The sequence below is a fragment of the Mycteria americana genome, chromosome 7, assembly GCF_035582795.1.
Source record: "Mycteria americana isolate JAX WOST 10 ecotype Jacksonville Zoo and Gardens chromosome 7, USCA_MyAme_1.0, whole genome shotgun sequence".
Taxonomy (NCBI): domain Eukaryota; kingdom Metazoa; phylum Chordata; class Aves; order Ciconiiformes; family Ciconiidae; genus Mycteria; species Mycteria americana.
In genome coordinates, this window is record NC_134371.1 from 63,332,399 (window position 1) to 63,357,672 (window position 25,274).

A 25,274-nucleotide genomic window follows, 5' to 3' on the forward strand; every position below is an offset into this window, starting at 1 on the left:
GACTGAGCATAAAACTGTGATAAGTAATTTTATTTGTTCCAATTCAGTGTAGTAATAACTCTGAGTAGAAAATTGTTATATGAGTTCTGAATAATAAGAGAAAAATCTCCAAAGGTAAAATAACTATATGAAATAAAAAAATAACTGAGATTGTCCTATATTCCTAAACACCTCTTGAGCACTTAATTTGGCAATACTGAGTTGAAAAGGTGAATTGAACCACTCCTGGATTTGATCCTCTGATAAATCTCTTTTTGCCATGGTTGTTGAATTCTGGTATGAACAGAACCTCAATGGAAACAGATATCTTATCCTTTGATAAGATGGGCAAAAAAACCCCAGAGGGGTAAAGAGAGTCAGAAAGAAAAATGAGGATGGGAATTCAGGTTTTGGAAGAAAATAGCTATTAGCAACCGAACAAGGTGCATAAAGACATTTCAAAAGACAAATACCCATTGGACTAGAATTAAATGTTCCTCCATCCTGGGAAGTTGCAGGACTTACACGAGGGTCTCCCTTTTGAACACAGTACTGACAACCTCACAAAGTCTTGAATCAGTCTCCAAACCCATGACATTTACAGGTGTATTTGGTTTTGTTTTGTTTTGTTTTTCTTGCATGTCTTCTGCTTAAACCTAACTTAATTAAAGAACAAGGTCTATACAGCTATGCTGTCTGTGGGTCTGTCAATCCTTCAGTAATAAATTCTGAATACAGTGCTCAGTTTCCACCATGTCACATGTTGATTAGCTGATTGATGCATACACACTATCTGGCCAACCACCTGATGGCTTTTGAGCTGAGATTCACCCATCTTTCCCTCACTAGAGACTCTTTCCTCAATCACAGAAACACAGTCCCCATGTCTTTGAAAGACTAAGTCATTGTATTAAAATGAAACTCGCTCTGAATCAAATGACCAGGAGATTGGTCTCTAAAAAAGACCTCAAGTATCACAAGAGTCATGATTAAATCCTAACATGTAGTGACACTATTGACATAACTGAGGTAAAAAGGCTGCCTTCTGGTCTTTGGTAACCATTTTCCTGTATATATTCTGAATAAGTTAATCCTCAACTTTATCATAAAACAATTGATCTGATTAAATCTGATTTCATGTGAACGACACAGGTGATGAAATTACAACTCTCACAAAATCTCATAGTAATCTGGCCTTTTTCATTGTTAAAGTTCAACACTCATTGATTCCTCCTGGTTTCCCCTTTTCTGGAATCTTTGCTCTAGCCACATCACTGTCATCCTCTCACTTTGTGTAGTGCAACATCAAGTGTTGAGCCTGTTTTTGAGCTCCCTAAAGCCAAGTTCTCAAATTGCTCAAGTTTAAGGCTTCCTACAGTTGAATAATTTGAATCTTACCTGGCCATTCACATATACATCTAAATATTAGGAAGGCAAATTTGTAATTCAGCAGACAGACTCTGACTGAATTTCTGCATTCATTTCAATTGGTGCTAAGTCAGGGTTGATTTCACAAAATAAAATCAACCCAGCAACTGAGGAATATTCATACTTTTTAGCAAGTACAGTTAAACACCCTAATGTAGGGGGACTGCATGTAGTACTGGAAGATATCAGTGTCAGGGCTCAAGGTGACCACTAACAGGTCCTGATCAACATCACCTGGGTCCTCAGCACACCCACACCCTCTGCTCATTGGTCCAGGAGCCTCATTTAAGCTCAGGGCAGCCTGACCTTCCCTAAGCTATGCTAGGGGTATGCCTGTGCTCAGTCCTCTGTCTTGCTGCCCTGGATTGCTTGCTGGTCCTCCTGGGTGAACTTTAGGCCTATGCTGTAGGTAACTTGCCTCCTGTCCTGTCTTCTGGATGGAACTTGGACTTGACTCTGTCTGGGACTGCTGATGGTGCCTGTCACTGTCACCAGCCTGGCCTCATTCAGATCCTGCAGGACTGCGCCCTGGTTGGTGAGAACACTGCCCTTCCCTAAGCTGCCATCACTCCTGGCTCTTGCTGCTTCCTGACAGTTAGCTAGAAGACATGAAATTCCCACTTGCTTGGAGTTCATCTCAAGGCAAGACCTGACATTAAAATGTAAAGTGTTAGCTGAATTAATGTGGTCTTATTAATTCAAGTCAAGCTCTATTGATATTGCACAATTTCCCTTCCTCTCTAAAACCTGAACTTTTCCTTGAGGGGGTCACTTGTGTGGCAAAGCACTTGATCCAGGCTCTCTTCTAATCTAGAGAGGAGATTGACCTCAGCAAGGCTGAGGACCAGGTCCTTGGAGGGGGCAATGTCTACCCATGGTTCTCCTGAAGACTTATTACCTTTCTTTCCATGAGCTAAATCACATGTAGAGGTGCAAAGGACATGCATGTGTGCTATCTTGAGCTGAGACTTACCCACCTTTCCTTCAGGAGAGACTCTTTCATACAGGTAACAGAATGACTGCCTGGGGCCCCACTTTTTTAAAAAAGTGGTCTAAAATAATGAAAGGAAATGCCCTTTGAAAAGAATAGGAGACTGGTCTCTCAGAGACATTAAATAGTATATGGAGTTTTTACCCCTCATAAAACCAATGGGCCCTGAGCCCAACTGCTAAGGTGTGATCCCTCTCAATTACCTTCTGTCTTTGGCTGTCCTGAGACCCCACCGAGGCTTATGGGTGGGGGCGGACCCCTGAAGTCTCTTCTCGACCTGGGACCGAGCGCTGAGGGAGAACCAAGCCCCAGCGAGAGACACTGGGGAGCTGCCCTTGAGGTGAGCAACCCCGGGGGCGGTCAGCCCCACACGGCCCTGTCCGCCCCCCCGCCCCGCGAAGGGCGGGAGGCGCTCCGCTCTCTCCCCCACCTGAGGGCGCGGGCGGCTCCGGCCGCTCCCCGCGTTGCGGCGACCCCTCAGGTGGGGGGCGCGGCGGTTCCCGCCCGCAGCCAGCGCAGCCCCTTGTCCGCCCGAGCTCCGCCCGCTCGCTGCCCCACCTCCCGCCCGGGTGCCGCCGGAGCCGAGGCACCGGGCAGCCCGGCGGGCGGCCGCCGCACCATGAGCGCCGAGTGCAGCAGCTACCTCAACGCCGACAAGGTGCTGGTGAGCGGGTTCAGCTGCCCGCGGGCGGGCGGCGACGCCCGCGCCGTGTACTGCTGTGGCTTCCAGGACGTCAAGTACTGCTGCGATGACCCCCACAGCTTCTTCCCCTACGAGCACAGCTACATGTGGTGGCTCAGGTAGGGGACCGGCGGTGCCGCCCGGGCCCGCGTGGCGGGCGGGGGGGAGGCTCCGGGCGGGCGAGGCTCGGCGGCCCCCGGGGGCGGGAGACCCGTGATCGCCCGAGCTTGCCTGAGGGTTTGTGTTTCTGAGGTACTTGTAGCCAGGCGCTTTCAGGCTGTCTTTGTCCCGCCGAGAGTAGCGGTAGAGCTGCAGCTGCTGCCTAGAGAGACTTCAGCTTCTGGCAGGGTGGTTTCTGAAAGAAATAACTCGTGGTCTTTGTAAGGAAGCGTTGGGAAATGCTCAGTTCCTGCGTACAGAGCATCCAGAGTGTCCCTCCGCCTTTTCGATATGAGGGGAACGGCTGTTTCGGGGCCTGAGCATGTAAGATGCTGCATGCATGAAGTTCCCAATGACTTCAGCTACTTTTGTGTATGTGTAGTAAGATCAAGCACTGCATAACTTTCCACTTGGAAGGTGGCAGGTAGTCAGACTTGTGCTCTCCTGGGTCAGCACAGGGGTCCATCTAGCTCTGACCGGATCTTCAGCAGTGGCAGTGAGAGCCGCACACAGCCATTCTGGCTGCTTTCTGTGCCTGATTCCCCTCAGGCTCTTCAGCATCCATGCTGGCTGCGTCAGGGTGTTGGTACATCTCTGCATGGTGCTTTCGCTATCTTTTTATGGATTTATCCCTAATTTTGTCTAATCCTTTTCTGGACTTGCTTCTACCGTCTGCTTCCATAGCCCTGGTGGCAGCAGTCGCTACCTGCTGTTTGAAGATATATCCTTTTATCTGTTTTATACTGTTTCCTACTAGTTTTCTGGAGTGCCCTCTAGTATTAGTATTGTGAGATTCAGCGAACAACAATTGCACGTTCAGTTTATGCACAGTATTCAAAATTTTGGAACCGTTTCGTGCACCAGTTCTCAGCTTTCACCTCTCCAAACTGAACCATCTTAGTCCTTTTGATTATCACTGAGGCAGGTACTCTGTCCCACGGACCATTTTAGTTGCCTCTCATCCATACCATTTTTTACTCCACAGCATTGCTCTTAGAGGTGCATAATCTGGAGCTGCATACTCAAATTGTGGGTGTGGCAAGGTTTTACACAGTAGCAAAATGTTTTGCTCTCAAAATCCTTCCTGTTGGTGGCCAACGTTTTGTTGATGTCTTTGGTTGCCAGTGCACACTGACTCTCTGATTTCAGTGAGCTGTCATTGATGACTCTCAAACTTTTCTTGAGTTCGGAGTTCATTGTCATGCAGGCTTGGTTTTCTTTATGTATATATTACATTATGTACACTGAAGCTCATCTACATCACTTTTGCTAGCTCACTCAGTTTTCTGCAAGTCTTTTAGCATTCCTTGCCCTGATAGCATTTGATCACTTGTAGGGGCTTAGGATCATTGGAAACTCAGATTTCATTCTTCTCCAGGTCATAGATGAACACACTGAATAAAATCAGTCTCAGCACTGATCTCTGTGACTTTTCTTTATACTGAAAATGGACCACTTAGCCCTGTGCTTTGCTCCTTATTCTTTTAAGCAGCCTTGAATCTGTAACAGAACCTTTTCCCTAATTCTGTGTCAGTTCAGTCTTTTTAGTCCCACCTTCAGTGTGGGGCTTTGTCAAAGGCTTTTTGAAAATCTAACTATGTCCGCTGGGTTCCTTTATCCATTTGCTTATTGACACTTCATAGACTCCAGCAGGTTAACAAGGCAGTATTTTCCCCTTATAGTAATGCTGACTCTTTAGTGAAAGATTTTGTGTCAGGAAGCAGCAAGTGCCAGCAGCTTCCTGAGGGCAGAGCGTGGTAACGAGGTGGATGGGGGTAGTGGCTTTGGCATCAAAGGACCTGTCCCTTGTATCCAGGTAAGATGAGCGGGGCAGGCCTGGGCATCATGGCTTGGGGATAATAGCCAGGGTCAGATGCAACCCTGTGCAACCCAGATGCACTCAGTGCCCTGACATTGTGTTTATCTCTTGGCTTAGTAATATTATTCCTTTTTTTTTTTTTTTACAGACCTTCCTGTCTTGCCAGTGATGAAAGTCAGATTTACTAGTCTGTAGTTCCTGGGTTCCCCTCTAGAGCCCTATTTTAGGTTGGAATTACACTCCCAGGCTACCAGTCCTCTGGCAGAGTGGCCTTATGTAATGATGAGTTGCATGCCTTGGCCAGCAGTTTTGCAATTTCACATATGAATTCCTTCAGGGCTCTTGGGTGAATGCTATCCAGTACTGTGGGCTTACTCTCATTTAATATATCTTGTCTAATATTTAGTGTATAATTGTTTAAAATCTAGTTTGTCTGGTACAAATAGTGGGTGGAATATGGAAATCTCTCAGCTATCCGCAGCTGTGACTGACACAGAATTACTCAGCTTCTCCGATATGAGAAGACATCCACAAGTGTCCTTTTTTACGCTTTTCTCATCAAATACCCATACTGTTCTAATGTCATATGATTTTTTTGCATGACTGTTGCAGTCACAAGAAACCTTGTCAAGATGGCAGAACTACTGAGAGATTAAGTAAAAAACTTTTGCTCTTGCATCTGGATGAGATGTTGTAGTGAAGACTGTTAAAGCTTGATCTTCAGAAAGTACCTCAAAGAACTGGATCCCATGAGAGGCTTTAATGAAGCACCTCTGAAGGATCTTCCTTTACAAAGATTTTCTAGGGTCTGAGAAGTGTGACTGCTTAGCCTCCACCTAGGTCAGAAATTTGGGCCAAAACTTTTAAACTTCAGGATTTGTTCTTTTGGTTTTTTTCCCCCCTCCTCTCTACAGTGGCCCCAAGCTGCTGAAAGGATCCAAGGAAATTGCAATTGGCAGGGTTTTGGTTGTGCTTAACTTCTGCCGTAACTGTCTATATCCATTGTAGAGAAGAGGTGAATAAATACAATTCTCTAAGCAAAGTTGAAATTTCTGTTTTCAGAAGTGTTTTCCAGTAACAAATCAAATCACAATTTTTAGTTACTAACACACTGGAAATCTTACAGTATTACACCACTTTGAAAACTGTATACATTTGCACATGATAGTTCCATGAGGAGTTTCAGGAAAACATAAAAATAACATTTTCTGGTCTCAGAATGTTTTGGTGATCACTGCTTTGCTTGTCTTTGTCTCACTGTTACGTATATCGGTATGTAACAACCAGATGTTGAAATAATCCTTCAAATGCTTCTTAGAGCTTTTGAGGACACACTTTTGAGACTTGAAACCTTTAAGACTTAAAACTATTCAAGAGTTAGCCAAACCAGCCAAGGTAAGTCTGGAAGTTGAACATACTAAGGAAGGGAAAGGAGTTGGAAGTGCCAATGGAATTGTTACAGGTTTTGCTTTACTCCAGAGCTTTTAAGTTTCTCATCCTAAATCTTTGTTTGCTTGACTCCCCCCATTAATTTGAAAGCAGTGACTGAATGCACCACCAAGTGGCTGGTGATATCTCAGGGATTACTTCTGTTTGGTGACACGCCAGGTAAAATTTCAGGAACCTATTGCATATTTCTGTTGTGTTTTTCCTGCTGTGGGAGATGCATTGCCAGACCACTTGGCAGCCAGCTCTGACAGAAGCAGTTCATGGAGGAACCAGCAGCCTAGGCAACCTCAAGCAATAGTCACTTGCAGGCCTATGCTATTCTCTTTTTGCCAAACCACCGTTTCCTGTACTATGTTTAGAGCTATATACTCCACTATCCCTTGGCAAATGGAACCATCTTTTCCCCTCCCACTCCTGCAAAAACTGCATTCTTTGACAAGTGCATCCTAACACCTGCTGTACTAGGAGCTGCTGGACAATCATAAATAATTCACCTCTGAGCAACTCTGACACACTTCATATTTTCCCCTGAATTTATTATCTGTAATTAATATTATTAATTTCTCACTTATCCTTTCTTTTTTTGCTGGTACTTCAAATCAAATAGTATAGTATCTTTGTTTTTGTTAGAACAGCCTAGGTTCCCTTGCCACATTTCTTGAAAAGCTGACCTCAGCAAAGAAGAGTGAAGGATGTGTTTTTTCTATCTCTTAGAGCAGTCAGGAGCCCATGGAACCGGGAAGGGAACATTAGGAAAAGGCAGAGGTGTACAAAATTCACCAGAAGGTTATGCAGTTTTTGAAACAACAAAATGCAGATGCTATAAAACACTAGTGAGCAAAACACTGAACAGCTCACCCTTCAGAGCCATGAGCTGTGCATGTACATGCAGTCATCATGACATCTACATTACCTCCAAAGCTGAATGGGAGGGGAGAGATGCTGAGCATGTAGTATTTATACTGAACTGTGATGCAGTTAGGTTCAGTCAGCACCTTTTTTGTTTCTTATTGTTTTAAAATATTTTAGAATTACTTTTGTCACTGTTCAATTAAGTTTTATTTTGCAAATTTAATAGCTTCTTTTGTACCAAATAGAATTACAGTATTAATTCCAAATCCATACCTTTTATGTTTCATGAAATATCGCATATTTGATTAAAACTCTGGCAGGCCAAGTACAGATTTTATTCAAAATGCTTTATTAATTAATACCCATAGAACCATGGTGACCTAATGCTGTAGCCAAGCTTCGCTTAGCTGTACAGATCGCCAGGAGTCTGTTTTGGCTCTCCAAAATAGCAAGTGTTTTGTTCCTGTATGCCCATTCTTCCAGCCTTCTGGGAATATTTATCTGTTTGCTTTGCAAATACTATGTACAACACATCACTGAAACAATAGCATTAGGAACATTTGATTCACTCGGATCCAGATGACTCATGAGCTTCCTTTTAATCTATCAGTGGACATACTGCATCTGCTTAGCCAATATGTAAAGTTTTCCTAGCTGTTGTTGGTGTGGATGGACTAATTGTATGGGTGAAAAATAACTGTAGGTGTGTGATGCTGAGCATCCACTGACAGAAATGTCAATGACCCACTAAGCAGCTCCCTGGACAGCAGCCTGGGGAGTCTGACAGAGTGGAGCCTCTCTACCTTTGGCTATGCAAAGATGTGTGGCAGCGCTGCAAGCATGTCTGTGGCACTCAGTGTAATAGCAGTAGGAGCATCAGTGAAATGTCTGGTATGGCTGTATCTTTATTGTATGTAGAAAGTAACTTGGGAGAGTTCTGTTTGGTCTGTGGATCTACCAAACTCAGCATTGCTGTTGTGGTTGAACCCCAGCCGGCAACTAAGCCCCACACAGCTGCTCACTCACTCCCCCCACAGCAGGATGGGGGAGAGAATTGGAAGGGTAAATGTGAGAACTCGTGGGTTGAGGTAAAGACAGTTGAATAGGTAAAGCAAAAGCCAAGCAAGCAAAGCAAAACAAGGAATTCATTCACTCCTTCCCATCGGCAGGCAGGTGTTCAGCCATCTCCAGGAAAGCAGGGCTCCATCATGCATAACGGTCACTTGGGAAGACAAATGCCATCACTCTGAAGGTCCCCCCTTCCTTCTTCTTCCCCAGCTTTATATGCTGAGCATGATATTATATGGTATGGAATAGCCCTTTGGTCAGTTTGGGTCAGCTGTCCCAGCTGTGTCCCCTCCCAACTTCTTGTGCACCTGGCAGAGCATGGGAAGCTGAAAAGCCCTTGATTTAGTATAAGCACTACTTAGCAATAATGAAAAACATCTCTGTATCATCAACACTGTTTTCAGCACAAATCCAAAACACAGCCCCATACTAGCCAGTTTGAAGACAATTAACTCTATCCCAGCCAAAACCAGCACAATTGCTCATGTTTGAAGATTTGTGTGAATGCTGCCAGGATTACCTTCATTGCTGTTTTTATGCTAGATCATCGTTTTGGGGGTGGGTGGGTTGTTAATGCAGAGGTTTTCGCTTTCTAATGACTGACTACAGCTGTGGGCAAGAGGGACTTTTTAGTTTGCTTGTTTAATGTCTCTGCTGTCAGAAGACTGATCTTGAAGACACACCCTGAGGCCTGTAGACTGTTACCATGTGGACTGCTGGGTGAACTTTAAACACTAGTATTTAAGGTAAAGATGGGAAGATGGCAAAATGTTTTTAGCAAGGGCTTTTCTAGATGGAAATGCAGTACCACAGTAATTGCTGTAGAATCTAGAGGCCATGCTGAAGAGCTGTCTTTATTTTCAGAGGAGGGTGATCATTTTAATGATCAATTATCATAGTTATTTTGGTATTTTGTTTCTGATAAGTTTTAACTATTAAAAAAAGAAAGAAAAGATTGTGTTCTGTTAAGAAACTTCAGTGTTCAGAGCTGTGGAAGGCATACTAAATTCCTCTGAATTAATTCAATAAATTAAGAAATAACCCGCCACCCCTGAACTTTAACCCATAATTAACCTTCAAGAAATTAATCATACGTTCTAAGAGGGTTGATGGCTTCCGCACGTTGAGAACAATCTGATAATGAAACATTATGTTAAAAATGAGTAAGTACAAACTGAATCTTAATTTCTGATTGATTTAGGAAGTGGAATCCAGGGTGGATTTGTGGAATCCAGGGTGGATTTGGTTTTGTGATGCTGGTCTCCATGTTTTGGGTGAGATCTTTTCACATTGCTGCTGGAGCATGACAAATGCTTTTAGTGGCATATAACCTATGATAAGTCTTTAACCTGTAGTAGGAAATACTGGAAGTTCCTCAGGAACTGCTTTTCTTACCTTTGCCATTTGTAACTCACAAAGCATCTTACACAAGTTATGTAGTGATACTGAAGATGTGTTGTGCTGTAGAATATACAACTGTACTGTTAAAATCATCTACAACTGCATGGAGGAAAGCTACAACTGAAAAGTAGTAGATGCCTGAATAGAAAAACATGTAATTGTTAATATGCACTTGATCTAGTCAGCTTTAGGACAGCTGACTCTGCTTAATGTTTGGATAATGGTGAGCAACCTCCTTTGTCCTCCACTGCAGACTGTTATTTAAATGGAATCTTACAATAAGACCAGTACTGACATGACAAAAAAGCACAAATACCTCTTTCTGAAGAGCCTTTGGGTTTATATTACTTCCTCGAATAGATTCAGCTGTGGAGGTCATTCTTGGTTCGATGGCTGCTCACCTCAGCCTCCTGTAGTGTAGTGTATTTCTTCTGTTTTGTCTATTTGGGTCAAGGTGTTCCAAGTGAAAATGCAAAAATGAGGCCAGAACCCAGATAAGACCTCTGACTGTAAGGACTTAGTCAGATTCCATATTAAGCGGAATATTGCTTTCCTGTAAGTTTTGTTTGAGCCAAAAAAGGGTAAGGGAAAATTTGCTTAATATGTGCATATATACACAAACATATAAGGACACTCTAGTTCATGCAGGTGATAAATACCATGAAAAATCTTCATAAGGGTAAAGCTATTCTTTCCAGAACCAATCATTTTGCTGATAACAAATTATTTTAGTTGTGCGTGGAGCTAAACGTTGCACAAACTTCATTAATGGATCTGACCAATTACTAATGAGAACTGCATCTTAAAGTCATACTGATATCTGCTGTTCTCATCCTGCTGATCTGAAGAGTTTCTCCTGTAGACATATCTGTCTGCTGGTGTTATGGGAGCTTGTAGAGAAGCTTTGCAGTAGCTTGAATGTAAAATTCATAAAAACATCCTGAGGCACAATTTTTCTCATCTCCCTGCAAGGCCACAGTGGAAGTGACTTCTCGCTGATAGCAGTGATATATAAAGGCATTTTTATCAGTAGAGGATGGAGTTCATAGAATTCAAGACATTCATCTCTCTTCTGTCCTTTTTACATCTGTCAAAATTGCAAATATACCATAATAGTAATATAAGGATTCTCAGTCCTCAGACTCTCTTCATCTGTGACCAAAAGGCCGCTGTTTAATTTCATTAGAAGTCAGTGTCTTTGGCTTGTATTGTAGAATAGAAGACTGGAACACTGAAGGCATCAAATGGCCCAGGAGAGGATAGTAAATGATAGTTAGACTGTATTGCAATCTGTCCTTTATTTCATCATGAGAATTTTATATTAGGAAAACACTTGAAAAGAAGGGTTGGAAATAAGGGAACTACTAAAGAGATTTCTGTATATACATAGAACTGTCTTGCTGAATATCTATGGAAGAAGTATAAAGTAGCTTCTATCCTGCAGAGGTACTATCTTGATAAAATCTGCATAAACTACTGTGTTTGGCCTCCTGAATAGTCTGTTCCTTTGCCTCTGATATTGTGTGTAAATTAATTAATCTTTTGTTTTTGTTTTACCCTGACAAAGATTGTAGAACTTCTCCAATCTTGATTTGAGATTTATTGCGTTAATACAAAGGCACAACAGTGATCACAGTACTCCACCCTGCTCTACAGAGCTGCTAAGAGAATTGAATAACATGGCTTGTGTGTTTTTATCCTGTTTTTTTACAGGCATGTCATCCTTGGTGAGAAGTCTGTGACAAACGTGTACTTTGCTTAAAGTGGTCTAACAGGCTCTTCTTGCAATAAAAATGGCATTTCGGACTGAAAATATAGCTTTAATAGTCATGTTTGAGAAAAAGGAGTTTGCATGGGCTGCCTGAAGCTCTGGAATCCCTCTTTGTGTGTGTATGTGATATTTATGTGATATTATGCTTATCTGGGAATGTACACTGCATTGGAGGAGTTTTTGATCTCACCTATGTGAGTTACCACATGAAGCTATTTCTGATTTTCATAAACACAGTTTAAATCAGACTGGGGAGTAGTATGCATAGGTAACATGAGGTGTCACTAAGGACCAGATGTTCAGCTACAGTGTAATGACACTGACCCTTCTGAGGGCAATGAAATAATGCCAGTTTATGTGACCTGGGTATTGAGCTCTAAACTTCTGTGTGCAGTAAAAATACACAGTCACTCCCCTGCCTGAGTACAAGTAACCTCCAGACATCATCCTGACCAGTTTTAATGGGTATCCCAGGCTATTTGTACACTTAATTTCTTTGTTTTTCTCTTCTTAGTGTTGGAGCACTCGTGGGCCTGTCGATAGCAGCAGTGGTCCTCTTTGCTTTTATCATCACTGTGTGTGTTCTCTGTTATTTGTTTATCAGCATGAAGCCACGCAGCAAACTGGATACTGGTTTAAGCTTACAGATGGCAGGTAAGACCAGTTGTTATTGACATACATTATCTCCTGCAGAGGAAAAGCCTTATTTTGTCTTTAAATGGATGTTGAGGAATCCAACAGTGCGTATTTTCTTTCTGATGGGGACCTCAAGATGTAGTCAAGCTATCCTGCTGTTTTACCTTCTGAATGCAATGTGTACCAAACTCAAATGAAAAAATTTAGCACAAGCACAGTATATTTATTTAGTAGTAGGAAGAGTGTAAAACTTCACAATACTGCGTAAAGGTGCAACAAATGCGTCCCTTTATCAGGAAGAAGCTTAATGAGTGAGTTGCTCTGGATTTCCTGTCAAGCGTACATAAACATATAGTAGTGATTTCATTCTAGGAATAAGAATCTCAAAAGAAATTTTAAGTGTATTTTGTTGTGACAGGGAGAGATCATTCTTTCTTTTTCTTTCTTCCTGACATAGGATCCAGTCTTTGAAATCTAAGAGTCTTTGCTTCAGTCCCAGTAGTCCATACCTTTGTGCCCAAACTGCGTTGGCAGATGCCTGCAGGAACAGTGTGTGTAGCCAGTGCTAGCCTGCTGGCATGGGAAAACCTGTTGCTGCCACTACGTTTCACTGCATTTGTGAAATCTGACTGCAAGTTTTGATGGTGGGATGGGGTGTGATAAGTTTCACCCTTTGTCTTGGACTTCCTAAATGTTTAAATGTGGCTTCAGTAGTTCAACCGGTAAAGTTGTAGGAAGTAAAGGGCATGTTGTACTTACTTAGGCCTTGGAAGTTGAACAAATTGAAAAAGGGACATAATTCTTGGAAAAAAGTTCCCTTACCTCAAATTCTTTTTTTTAACTAGTTTTTAAAATGCTTCCATACCTGCATGTCAAGAAATGACCAATGAGTTACTGTATTTATAGCCTGTTATACAGCAGTAAGCCCCTTCCTGAGTGTCTAGTTAACACAGCCTACTTCATACCAAACTTCCTATGTCTTGTTTTGTTCTCCAGAGAATGCAGGCTTTGATCTAAAAGTGGTTTATAGGGCCGTCAGGAAATGCAAAGCCTCCCTTCGGAGCTACATAAGCTGAGCAAGCTGCCAAAGTGAAAGTCATTTCGGCAAACTGCTACTAATCTGCAAATTGAAAACTTCACACCTGTCCTGGAGAGAGAGATTGGAAATAAGACCTGCTACCTAGAACAGCCTAAATAATTTATTGGGTGGGGTGAACAAAATGCCTAGGGATCTTTTACAAGATGGTTGTGTTCTAATTATAAACTGGCATTATGCTTTTGAACGTGTTGCTGTTTGACTACTTCCCTCAGGTTTTCCTGCTACGGCATCAGCTCTTAATTCATTGCCAGGACAGCAGTGCTGTTTTTCCTCATGCTTTGTATTTTTGTGCCAGACATGTTTGGCATATGGGGAACTGGGAAGGAGGCAGGTGCTATTGCACTGCTGCTGCCAAGTGGTTCCATCTTTCTCTACAGACTTGAAGCCTGCTGCAAGACCACATCCTGCTTTGGCATTAGAGATCATTCCTCTCTTCCTATCATGAGGTGAACAGCATCCCAAGCTCCCCCACTGATGACCCAGCATTCACATAGGCATCCTGTCTCTCATGATTCCAGGTGTTATGACTCCAGGAAGCTGAGAGATCTTTGCGTTTTCCTAACCATCTCCTGTGTTGTTTTGAGCTTTATTCAGACTGCATTGCTTTGTGTTTAAACACTGTTTTGACTTTGCTCTCATCCTGTGTTTTTCACTTTTATTGTTCTGCTCTTTGGCTGCTCAGAATGACAATTATTTCACATCTAAATTCTGATAGCTTTAGCTGTTGATGAGGTGGGTTGCCAGAAATTGAAAGCCAGTTGCTTTGTCAAGGTTGAGAGATCTTTGAAAATGTTGAAGGATTTCATTGACAAGCTTGAGTGCTTATTTTCATCATACTTAGGTTTCTTTTGCATGGAAGACATGCAAGGTCTGACCATCTTACGACATGACTGGTTAGCTGCTTTCAGGCCTGGGGAACAATAAAAGTAGCCTTTTTCCTCCTCTCTCAGTTCTTCTGAGATTTGAGCATAAACACATATAGGCAATAAAAAGGAATTAAAAAAAAAAAAACCCAAACAGTTTTTAGAAACTTCAGAAAATTTTGGCCTGAAGACCATGAGTTTTAACTGAACTCGGTTCAGCCCTGCTTTTTCTGAACAAGCATAACCTTGCCTTAGATGAAGGCTGTGTCACACATTAGGTGTTGTGCAATGTCTGTACCCCATGAGCATTCAGGGAGCAGTCATTTATGAATGCAATATTTTCTATTATATTCAATTTCACCCATAATATATCAGCTCAGTTGGAGTTTTGTATTTCATTAAACATACAATTGATTATTGTATGCCTTTCCTCCCTCATGTAATAGTCAAAGTTGGTCATTGTTCTTTGGGCTCATCCAGGATCTCCCAAATATAGAAGTGGAATTGTTGAATTTTTACAGAAATAATTTCAAGATAAATCATAAATCTAACAATAAACTGGATGTGTTAAAGTTTCTGATTCTGCAAAAGGCAGATCAGCTGGAATTTGCCTCTATTTAGTCTTGAACAAATGGTCTTCAATAGCATCAACACAGATGTTACATATGTGGTTCCTGAGTTAGCTAAGCATGTTGTTAGCCCTAACAAAAATTAACATTTAATCTGAGAACTGAATTTCAGGAAAAATGAGCTCAGTCACTGGTGTAGACCAGGAGTAACTACTTAAATGTTAATGCAGTTATACTCATTTCTATTTGTAGTATCATAGTGTAGAGTGCAGAGTAGATCCCTTATATGCAAGACAATGTGTACAGGCAAACAAGAAGATCCCATATTTCAAGGAGTTTACAGTCTAGTTTCTTATCAGATCTAGCATTTCTCAATAAAAAGCAGCAATGTACTTTATTTACCTCTTTCAGTGAAATCCTCTCCTTTTACAGGCAAAATCTCAGCTCTTTATACATTGCTTTCTTATTGTTTGCACTCTCCTTCAGAATGTGAGCTTCACCTAGGATTTGTGGCTTAATGGTCTACCTTACTGAAGTGTCAAAGTGCTTCACAGTTTTTCCTCTATTTATCCTCACAGGTACTTTTCTGAAGTAGGGAGGTGCTATTAGCCCCATCTCACAAGGAGACAGAGCTGCAGGAAAGTGCCATATTTTTAATGCTTTTTGTATCAGTTTAGACATTAATGTCCAGTGGAATTTTGAAAGGACATCACTAACCGGAAGACCTTTGTCCTTTTGCTTATGATGCCTCTAAAAACATGGCTCTAAGACTAGCTTGACACAGGAATCCTGTGGTACAGAGAATTGAGCCGTGCTTTTTGAGACCAAGGTGAATACTCAAATCATTGGAGCATACTTTTTCTTAGCATAGTGAACTTGCTTTTTAATCATACAAGTTGCTCAGTAAGCTCTTTCTGAGAGAAAGAATTTTTCATTGAACTCATTGTAGGTGTTTCTGTTTCTCCCATTTGAAGGCTGGAGAAAAGAAAAGTTTCTTCCTGGTAAACAAAGGCCCCGAAGAAATCCGAGCCCTGAGAATGCAAACGTTATGGATTTTCCCAAGATGAAAGGGAATTTGGTCCTATGCTTTGTTCTCCTTCTAACCAAAAAACTTCTCTTTGTGCAAAAGGTTTATCCCCTTCAAAATGTAGGGAACTAGGGAGTCGCAAGATTGCAAGTGTTTTGTTAAGGCTGAGTGAACAATGCTGGAGTGTCTAGGGAAGATGAGGAGGACTGAGTTAAGATTGCATAATTGTCAGGAGAGGAGTGGTAAACAGGCAGCAAAGGAGGAATCTAGAGGCACATCTGCTGCTCAGCTCTGGGAGAAGGTAAGGTGCACATATGCTTCCCTCAAACAGGCAGCTGATGGGAGGGGAGTGGCCATCTGTGCTGGCCCCTTATAATGGGTTTTGCCATCAGAGTTAAAAAGGTAGATAGAGACCCTCCACCTTCGTGACCCAAACAGTTTGTAAACACATTTTCTGAATTGCCCCTGTATTTCTGCCAGCATTAGTCCGGGAAGAACTTTGGGGTGAGGTGTCCTATACCACTGCAAAGTCAGAATAGCAAATTACATTTTATGATGGTAACTAACATTTTCCTTTAAAACTTAGCACAGGAAGACCTCTGTAATGCATTCAGAGTCAGACAGCAGGGACCTTTCGTTTGGAGTGTGAAGAGAACTGTGACCTTGTAAATTACTCATAAGTGCTGGGAAAAATGTGCTTTAATAGAAGAGATTAATTCCTTGTTCTTACAAAGCAGTGACATTATAGTATTCAAAAGTTTGTGGTTTCATTTCCTAATAAGGAAAAACTCAGCTCAAAAAAAGTCAGATGACCTTCCTGTCCTTATTTCTCTCCTTAATTAAAGATTCTTCATGGGGTACTATTCAAATATATGAAACATCCAGATATTTTGATGAAAAAACACCAAACTCCCACTTGCTCCTCCTTAGCTCAGCAGAATTGTCTGACTCTCTTGGTTCTGAAACCAGATAGCTGCTGTCTGAATTCAGAGACACTGTGCTTGGGTTTTGGAGTATGCATTGATAGCTTTGCTTTCTAGGTTTACCAGTAATTTCCACTATATGTTCTTTCTGCAGCTGGACTTAAATTTTCTCCAGTTAGGCTATTTTTCTCTTTGCCAGCCATCTGCCTCAGATATTTGTATATGGGAAAAATCAGCCAAATGGGCTCAACTATAAAAAAAACCCCACAGATTTTTTTTTTCTTTAGGAAGTGAAATTTCCTATTTTGGAGCTGGGAATTCAAATTTAGTGGAAGGGGTAGCATTAGCTCAAAGTTATATCACTAGGAAAGATTAAATTTGGAAATGTTTAAATTTGAGTCCTTAGCTTTTAAATTTCCCAAACTTTCTTGTAGCAGAGTTTTTTGCAGCTCATTAAGAGTCAGGCTTTTTACTGCAAAGGTACCTGTAGATGCTGTAAGCTGGTTTTGATATGAAATCTGGACAGGCTTCAAAAATAGGGTGCCTTCCTCTATAACTGATTAGGAATTTTTTCTTTTACTTTTGGGGGTTTTTTTTTTGATCACAGCTGAAATAACTCACTGAAAAGACTTGGTTTCAACTAAGATCTTGGCTTAAATATTGTTGTACAGATTTTTTGAAATGTCAAACTATCAAATCCCACTTTGATATTTTGAAAACAAACTGCAGTTTTTTTCAATTCAAACAAAATAAAATGCAACTTTCAGAGCATTTCAAAAAACAAATAATTCCTTTGCCCAATTTTCTTTGTTTCAGGTTTTTTAATGAAAATATTAGAATTCCCAACTCTTCATCCCTATTGGATATAGGGAACCTTTTTTAATCCTTTCCCCACATGTTTCCCTGGACAGAAGTACCCTGCCCAGTTATGCTCATCTTTTCTGTTTGTTCTGTGTGTTGCCCCAAACAGTGAGAAAGTGGAAAATGAGGTCAAAGACAGTGTTGGACTAGAGGCTAATGGGAAATACGGGGAAACTCGGCCTGGGAGGAAGACTGATGAGCTCCATAAGGAGACTTAGATGAGAAGATGGAGCGGGGAGAGGTTTTGGAGCCAGTAGATAAAGGAGAAACTGCAACTGAACAAGGACCTGGGTGTGCCTGGGAGCATGTGGAAGAGGGACGGGGCTAATGGGGTTGGGAACAGCAGAGCAGGGAGGCAATGATGCCGGAGGGGATGGAGGAACTCCTGAGAGGGCCAGGGAGTGGAACAATGGCTGTGGGTGGGCTGGAGAGCAGAGGTGGAGTGCCTGGGGAGAGATATGAAGGGGGAGCCTTGCAGACGGGAAGCAGCACAGGGTTGGAACAACTAGAGATTTAGGGCAGAGAAAAGAGGTAGGAGGGACTCAAAGTATAAACTGAGCTGGTTGTTCGTGGAGACGGGGATTAGCATGGGAAGCATAGTAGCAGGAAATTAGGACTGGAAACAGATGGAGGAAAGCGGGAAGGGAATGAAAGAATGAATATAAGGTAAGAAAGAAAAGAAGTTCAAAGTGTGGTCAGAAAAGTCTTTCCTTCTAGAGCTTTGCTTTCTCTGCTGTCAGGAGGTATCAGTGAAAACCACTGGCAGATTATCTCTCTTCTACCTTCCTGACAGTGACCCACTGCAGACTGCTTTTGCTTTGGTTATTCTGATCAGTTGGGCAAACTCAAGTTGTCTACACTGAATCTAAACATTCCAGCTTCTGCTCCAGGCAGGTGTCTGTATCAGTTACCTGGTGGAATTTTAATGAACTATTATTTATTTTAACCTATGAAGTTGTGCTCTGAAAAACAATATTCAAATACTACTAAGCTTCAAAACCAAGTACTCAAAAGATGGGAGATGCCAGAACTTAAGACTTTCTGGGCAACTGGTGAAATGCCTAACTAAAACTTGCTTTATTTGTTCCTGTCATACCTTCAATCTTTCTGAAAAACAAGGGTGACATTTTTTCATGCAAAGAAGTATTGTGAGCCTCTCCCTGCACAGTGCTTTGGGATGACTAGATGGAAGGTGCAGTGAAGGCAATAGTGACTGGATCACGTTTGGAGAGGGGTGGAAGTTTGAGATTTCTGATCTGTTTTCTTGAATATGGGAAATTTTTCTGCCATTTCTTTTAGGACACTCTCTGATTTCCTGCTATAAGTCCTACTTATACCACAGTGCTGCTGCCTTAAGCTGTTCTTCATCTTGATGTTTATTCCTTTTTAACACAAGTAAGTTAATAATTGCAGCCTCCCGGAGGCTCAGGAATGGAAAGTGGAATGGGTCTGATCTATCCCATCCTCTAAAGATTGTAGAGGAGGAACTGTGTTTTTTTTCTAGTGCAGTGGGCACGTCTATGTATTACTACTGGCAACTAAAGGAAGAATAATGCTGTTAGTTTTACTAAGAATGCTTTTGTTTTACAGACAGTGAGACTAGAGGAAGTTCGATATGTTAAACAGAGGCACTGGATGGATTCTACCAATGCTGTAATGAAAATAGGTACAGTGAGAACATTTATTTTCATCTTACTCTCTTGTATGTGTATACCCTCTGCTCTGTTTTATATGTGGTGATGCAGATACAATAAGCATTTTTCAAAAGGCCATGATTCTTTATGTGGGTTTTTAGCTTTCTGAAAAGCACTAGCAAATTGTCTGTTTGATTTACTTATTTGTTGCCCTGATGCTGCTCTTGCACAGGGAAGTATCTGCAGAGACTTGAACAAAGTCCTTCTACAGAGAAATTTCTTCTTGATTTACTTGCACATGAATATGCCTTCATGATTGTGTGCCAGAGAAGATTACATTCCCCTTATGCTGTCTTCGTCCTTTCCCTGATGCTGTCCGGGATGCACCAGAGCTTACTAGCGAGGCAGCCATTGTAACTTATCATTCAAAAGAAATTCTTTAGTGATGAACTGCTAGAAAGTCTCCTGTGTGACAAAGGCTAAGAGCAGTGAAGTATCTCGTGGGTAGTTCAGTCATATTCTGCTTCTTGGGGATGCTACCTACAAGTGCTGAGTCAAGTCTGATAGAGAAGTGAAGAGGGTTATCTTGCAAAAAATGAAGTTTCATATGCTGACTTGATTTTTATGCTGAAATCATGTTTAAAGGTCAAACTGCCTATGGCTCACACCATGCAAAAGAGTATTTAAAATGTACACCAGTATAGATGTACTTCAGACTTAAGAGGAATTTATGAATAATGCAGAAGACTTCAGATAGCATGAAACATACGTTTTACTTTCTGCAGGGGGTGAAAGCTCATGGCTAAACAGCCACAGAATGTGAGAATAGCTGTAGATCAGCAATGTCTGTCACAGGAAAAAAAAGTTGGCCTGTTTGCTCAGCAGTTGTTCTTAGATCAACAGGAAAGTAAATGTGTTGTGTTCCCTGCTTTGTGTATTTTTTCTTGTACCCTTAAAAAAAGCCATCCTGTGCATCATAAGTGCAAATGCATCTTTCTCAGCATTCTTTATTATCAGCATAACAGGTTGGTTTGGGCTGCTTGTCCTCATGAAAATACTTAAGTGTAACAAAACTCATTTAGAAACTCCTAACTGCCTCCACACATTTTTTTTTTTTCCTGCTGTTGCAAATGAAGTGGCTTGTGGGAGAAAAATGCCATGGGAAGACTAAAAAGGATCCTGCAGTCAGAAAGCTGTCTGTAGTGAGGAAATCCAAAAATATCTGGGGCAGGTGCTAAGTACTGAGATGAGACCTCAGTTCAGGTCTGTGAATGTGACATTGCTTTCTGAAGGCCATGAGCCTCTCATTTCCTCAGGCTTCACTGTCTTCCACTGCGTTACAGAGACTAATGTTTATGGAGTGCCCTGAAGTGTAGCCTGCTAACCCCTGTTGCTTACAGGAAGAGAGAAACAGAGGGAGAGAGTTGAAAAGCCAGCTGCAAATGACTTTTTTGTAGGGTTTGAATGCATGCATTATATAAAAATAAAAAAATGTAGAGGCTTTTTTGTGTATTAATTACCCAGTTCTTTTTTGTTGGCAAAATGAGGCTGGTGTTATCACAAAGACTCAAACCAGGAAAACTATGCTCTTAGCCTGTCAGCCTTTTTGCTTCCAGATCCAGAATGGAGCAGCTGGGAACTTTCTGTGAAAATGAAAAGGGAGGCAAAGGTCTTTTCTGAACTTCAACAGATAATCTGGTTAAGTGTTGGTAGAAATTCCAGGTCTCTAATTTTTTTTTGTCCTCTGCTTTTCAGATTGTCTGGTTGTTGCAGATTTCATGCCAGAGGGTCCATCAGTGGCTGCAAACCTTCCACTGCTGTGAGGAAGCTCCATGTAGCAATTAAATTTGATTTAGCATGCATACTTCCTCTGCCAAATTCACTGGGTTTTAATTAGGAACAGGACTCCCTACACCCTTGCAACTGATGTAGTTCAGCATACAATTCAATCTTGTTTGCATGCTCTTTTCCAGCAAAAGGACAAACACAGCTCTTAGCTTTAAAAAGGGAAAGGAGAGGAACTAGGCAGCTGGAAGCATCGCTTCTAACTTGGAATGATAATATATCAAATTATTAAACAATCGAGTTACACACAAGAAAAATCTGACACAGATTTTATGAAGACAAATCATGATAAACCAGTCTAATTTCTCTCTTTGTCAAGGTAATTTTGCCTGTTAGATAAATAGGAACAAGTGACTTACAGGTCTTTATGGAACATGACTTACAGGTCTTTATGAAAATGCAGTCAAAGAGAAGTTTTCCATGGCTCATTCTCAAACATTTTTGGAGGGAAGGATGTCTCGGTACTCTGTTCCAGTTGAATAGTAAGAGCTTGGCTGAGAAAGTAAAGAGCATATGTATAAAATTTATGGATGACAGCATCCTGGGAAGGGTTGCAAGACTCTAGGAGATAAAACTACCTTTCAGAATTATCTCAGTGCCCTGGAGAAATGGTTTGAAATCAAAAAGGTGAAATACAATAAAGATAAAAGCAAAGTACTGTACTTAAAGAGGAGAAATCGAATCCTCAAGTATACCTAAGGGAGAATAACTGACTAAGTAATGTGGGGAAAAAATACCTGGGGATTTACAGTATGCCATAAACAGAGTATTGATGTTCTGGGCTCTTCTTTTAGTCTGACATACTAAAGAGGGGAACTGTATATAGGATGTAAGGTGGTAATTTGCTCCAGTTAGTGCTGGCAGTGCGTCTGTTACAGTAATGCTCTTAGGTGTTGACATACTGGAGAAGAGAGAAAACTGAGGAAAATTATAAAGGTTTTGGAACAGCAGGACAGGCTTAAGCTGGCTTAAGTCTAGAAAAGAAAAGATGAGTGACAGTGTTCAGTTATGTAAAATAGATGACAATGATTATTTTCCATGTCTGTGGCAGACAGGGTAAGTAATATGCTGAATTTCACATTGAAGTAGATCCAGATTTAGTAATAGAAAATATTCCAAACTATAAGGGTAGAAGTAGTACTGGATCAGCCAATGAGGCAACTTGGGGGACTTTCTTCCAAGGGCATCTTGAACAGGCTAGACTCACACTTGTCAAAAGTGAGATAGATGAAGGATCTCTACAGCCTTAGTGTGTGGGGGGGCTGTGTCTTAACCCAAGGCATCCCTTAGGCCACACCAGCAGCCCCTGGCTTGTGCTAGACTGTGTCCAGGTCTGGGAAGGAAATGTCTGTCAACTGCTCTGAGTAGAGACAGTCTTGGGTGCTGTGTCAGGCTGTGTGTGGGTCTGTCCCCTAGTCTGGAGAAAAAGTGATGGCCATAATAGGAACATCTGCGCTCCCTTCTGATGTGGTATTTAATCAGAAATGCTGTATGGGGAGATAGAATAGCTCAGCTGGAAAGGACCTACAACAATCATCTAGTCCAACTGCCTGACCACTTAAGGGCTGACCAAACATTAAAGCAAATTATATTATTTGTCTAAATGCCTCTCAAACACTGACAGGCATGGGGCATTGACCGCCTCTCTAGGAAGCCTGTTCTGGTGTTTGACCAGCCGCTCAGTAAAGTTATGTATGCTTCCTAATGTCCAATCTAAACCTCCCCTGGCGCAGCTTTGAACCATTCCTACGTGTCCTATCACTGGATACCAGGGAGAAGAGATCAGCACCTCCCTCTCTACTTCCCCTCCTCAGGAAGCTGTAGAGAGCAATGAGGTCACCCCTCAGCCTCCTTTTCTGCAAACTAGACAAGCCTGAAGTCCTCAGCTGCTCCTCATAGGACATTCCTTCCAGCCCTTATCACCAGCTTTGTTGTCCTCCTCTGGACACATTTGAGTATCTTAAAAACCTTCTTAAATTGTGGGGCCCAGAACTGCACGCAGTACTCAAGGTGAGGCTGCACCAAGGCTAAATACAGCGGGATAATCACCTCTTTTGACCGGCTGGTTATACTGTGTTTAATGCACCCCAGGATGCGGTTTGCCCTCTTGGCTGCCAGGGCACACTGCTCACTCCTGTTGAGCCTGCTATCAACCAGATGGCAATACTGGGGGAGGGTACAAATTTAAGTTTATATGTATGTCTCATATTTTGATTTAAGTTGGTCAGGAATGTATAGCCATCCTCAGAGCCTTAAGCAGGAGAAAGTCTAGAGTCTACAAAAAGTATCACTAATAACTCAGATGAGTGCCATTCCTCTCAATGAACCAGTATTGAAGTGATGTTCTTTGCTGCTTAGGATGCTCTTTGCTGCTAGTTGCCATCTGCCTTGAAATCCAAGATTTCACACTTCAGAACTTCTGTCAGTAGCTGAATTAGCTGAGATTTTCTGGCCAGACTTCAGTGCATGTCCATTGTTTTTTGCATATCCAGACAAACATCTGCTTCTAAACCCAGATGTAAATCCTGTTTTAATGAGCAGTAGAGTAATTTCTTTGTATAGAAATTCTTCAAGTGTAGTCTGGAATATATTTTGGTATCCTTCAGGATTAAAGGCACACATTGTGAGTATGTCTATCATAAAAAAAAAAATGTGCTGTTTCATGTAGGTATTAGTGGTGCATTTTCCAAGAGGCACTGCATAGAAATGTTAGATGAATGAGACTGACTCTGTCTTTATATGCTAAGCCTTTTTTGTTTTGTTTTAGCACCATTGTGCCTTGAGCCTTTATCACATGCAGTGTGAAATCCTCACTTGCACAGCAGAGGAGCAACAGCAGATCTGCCCATCCACATACATCCCCAGAGGAGGCATTTAGTGTTTCATAGCTGTAGTGATGCCCTTCAGAGGTGTAGTTCTTCACATGATAAAGGTTAGGAATATAATGAGATGCTTGGAAAGATGTAATCCCAGTGAAGTGGATTGAGCTGTGTGGTTTGTTCTGGATTTGTTTGTAGGATCTCCTTATCAACTCTGCTGTGCAGCAGAGGAAAAAATCTTCCCCTGTTCAGTCTAATTCTTAACTGTGATTGGTCTTTTGCAGATACAGAGCTGCATCCTTCACAAGGCCCCCACCAAAACAAGCTGTTGACAAAGCCAAGTGGCTTCAAGATATTTCCTGAGCCACAAGGATGAACTGTGACTGTGAGCCACAAGAACCTGACTCACTCTTCCAGAGCTGTTTCCTGGCTATTACAACCACTGTTGATAACCAGAGGCCAATCTGAAGCTGTGCCAGGATTATGTATTTGTGTATGGTTACTGTACTGAGAAGTAGTATACTTTGATTTGCACATACCAGCTACTGCTGCTAGTAATTTTCATGCAAATTGTTGTCTTTAGCCTGTGCAATTCCAATGAGATAACACAGTTGTCAAGCAGAGCAGACTTTGACACACCATGTTGACCAAGCCTTATTTTAAGCTTTCCCTGTGTGCCATCTTAATGTGGTGTCTTCATGCCATGAATATGGTGGTCTTTAGCCAAATGTGATTGTTCGGTGCACAAACATATGTGAATGCAGTACCTGAATAAAATCTCGCATTTGTTTGTGTTGTATTTGTCTTAATTTATCATTTTCCCCTGACTTTTGTTTCCTCAGGAGATTATCACAGATCTTAAAATTACTTTGATGGGAGAATTTTCCAACAAAAAAGTGGTTAGTAAAAAGTGAATTTTTGTAGGGAAGTTTTGATTTCAATAGCTGTTTTCATAGGAAACAGAAAACACTGAAATGAATTGAAATAAACATCCACAAATGTTTTGCAGATTCTACATAAAAATATGTTGGAGTATTTATTTTGAAGCAAACTAACCATTCTTCCAGTAGTGTTCCAGGCTGGAGCACTGATTTGTGAAGTGTTGAAATTCCTTCAGGTAATCAAAGAAATCGAATTGTGCATTTTACTTCCCCAGAGGTTTTAGGAACAACCAACATAGTCTTAACTGTCACATTTGAGCTTTCATGTCTTTCAAGCTTTCGGGCTCCAAATCATGAGCATTAATCATAATGATTTCTTTTTATCTTGTAGGGTTCTGCGATCAAAAGAATTTCTAAAATATTTAACCATGCTGTTTATGTGAAGGCAGTAGACAGATTGTATATTCCACTTGCAGATGAAGCCTAAACTATTTACCTACCCTGTCAGTTTTGTCTCT

General features: G+C 41.5%; 1 protein-coding gene across 2 annotated transcripts; it reads left to right on the top strand.

The window, feature by feature from the left end:
- Positions 1–2,964: 2,964 nt before the first annotated feature.
- On the top strand, positions 2,965–24,638 carry SHISAL2A (shisa like 2A). Of its 2 annotated transcripts, none has more exons than XM_075508759.1 (4): positions 2,965–3,199; positions 12,114–12,253; positions 19,168–19,243; positions 24,160–24,638. In XM_075508759.1, exons 1-3 carry the CDS (start codon positions 3,018–3,020, stop codon positions 19,197–19,199), a joined length of 354 nt encoding a protein of 117 aa, XP_075364874.1. In that variant the 5' UTR covers positions 2,965–3,017; the 3' UTR covers positions 19,200–19,243; positions 24,160–24,638. The 2 variants fall into 2 exon arrangements, with proteins under 2 accessions (XP_075364874.1, XP_075364875.1); XM_075508760.1 differs by lacking the exon at positions 24,160–24,638 and adding an exon at positions 23,824–23,934.
- Positions 24,639–25,274: the final 636 nt, after the last annotated feature.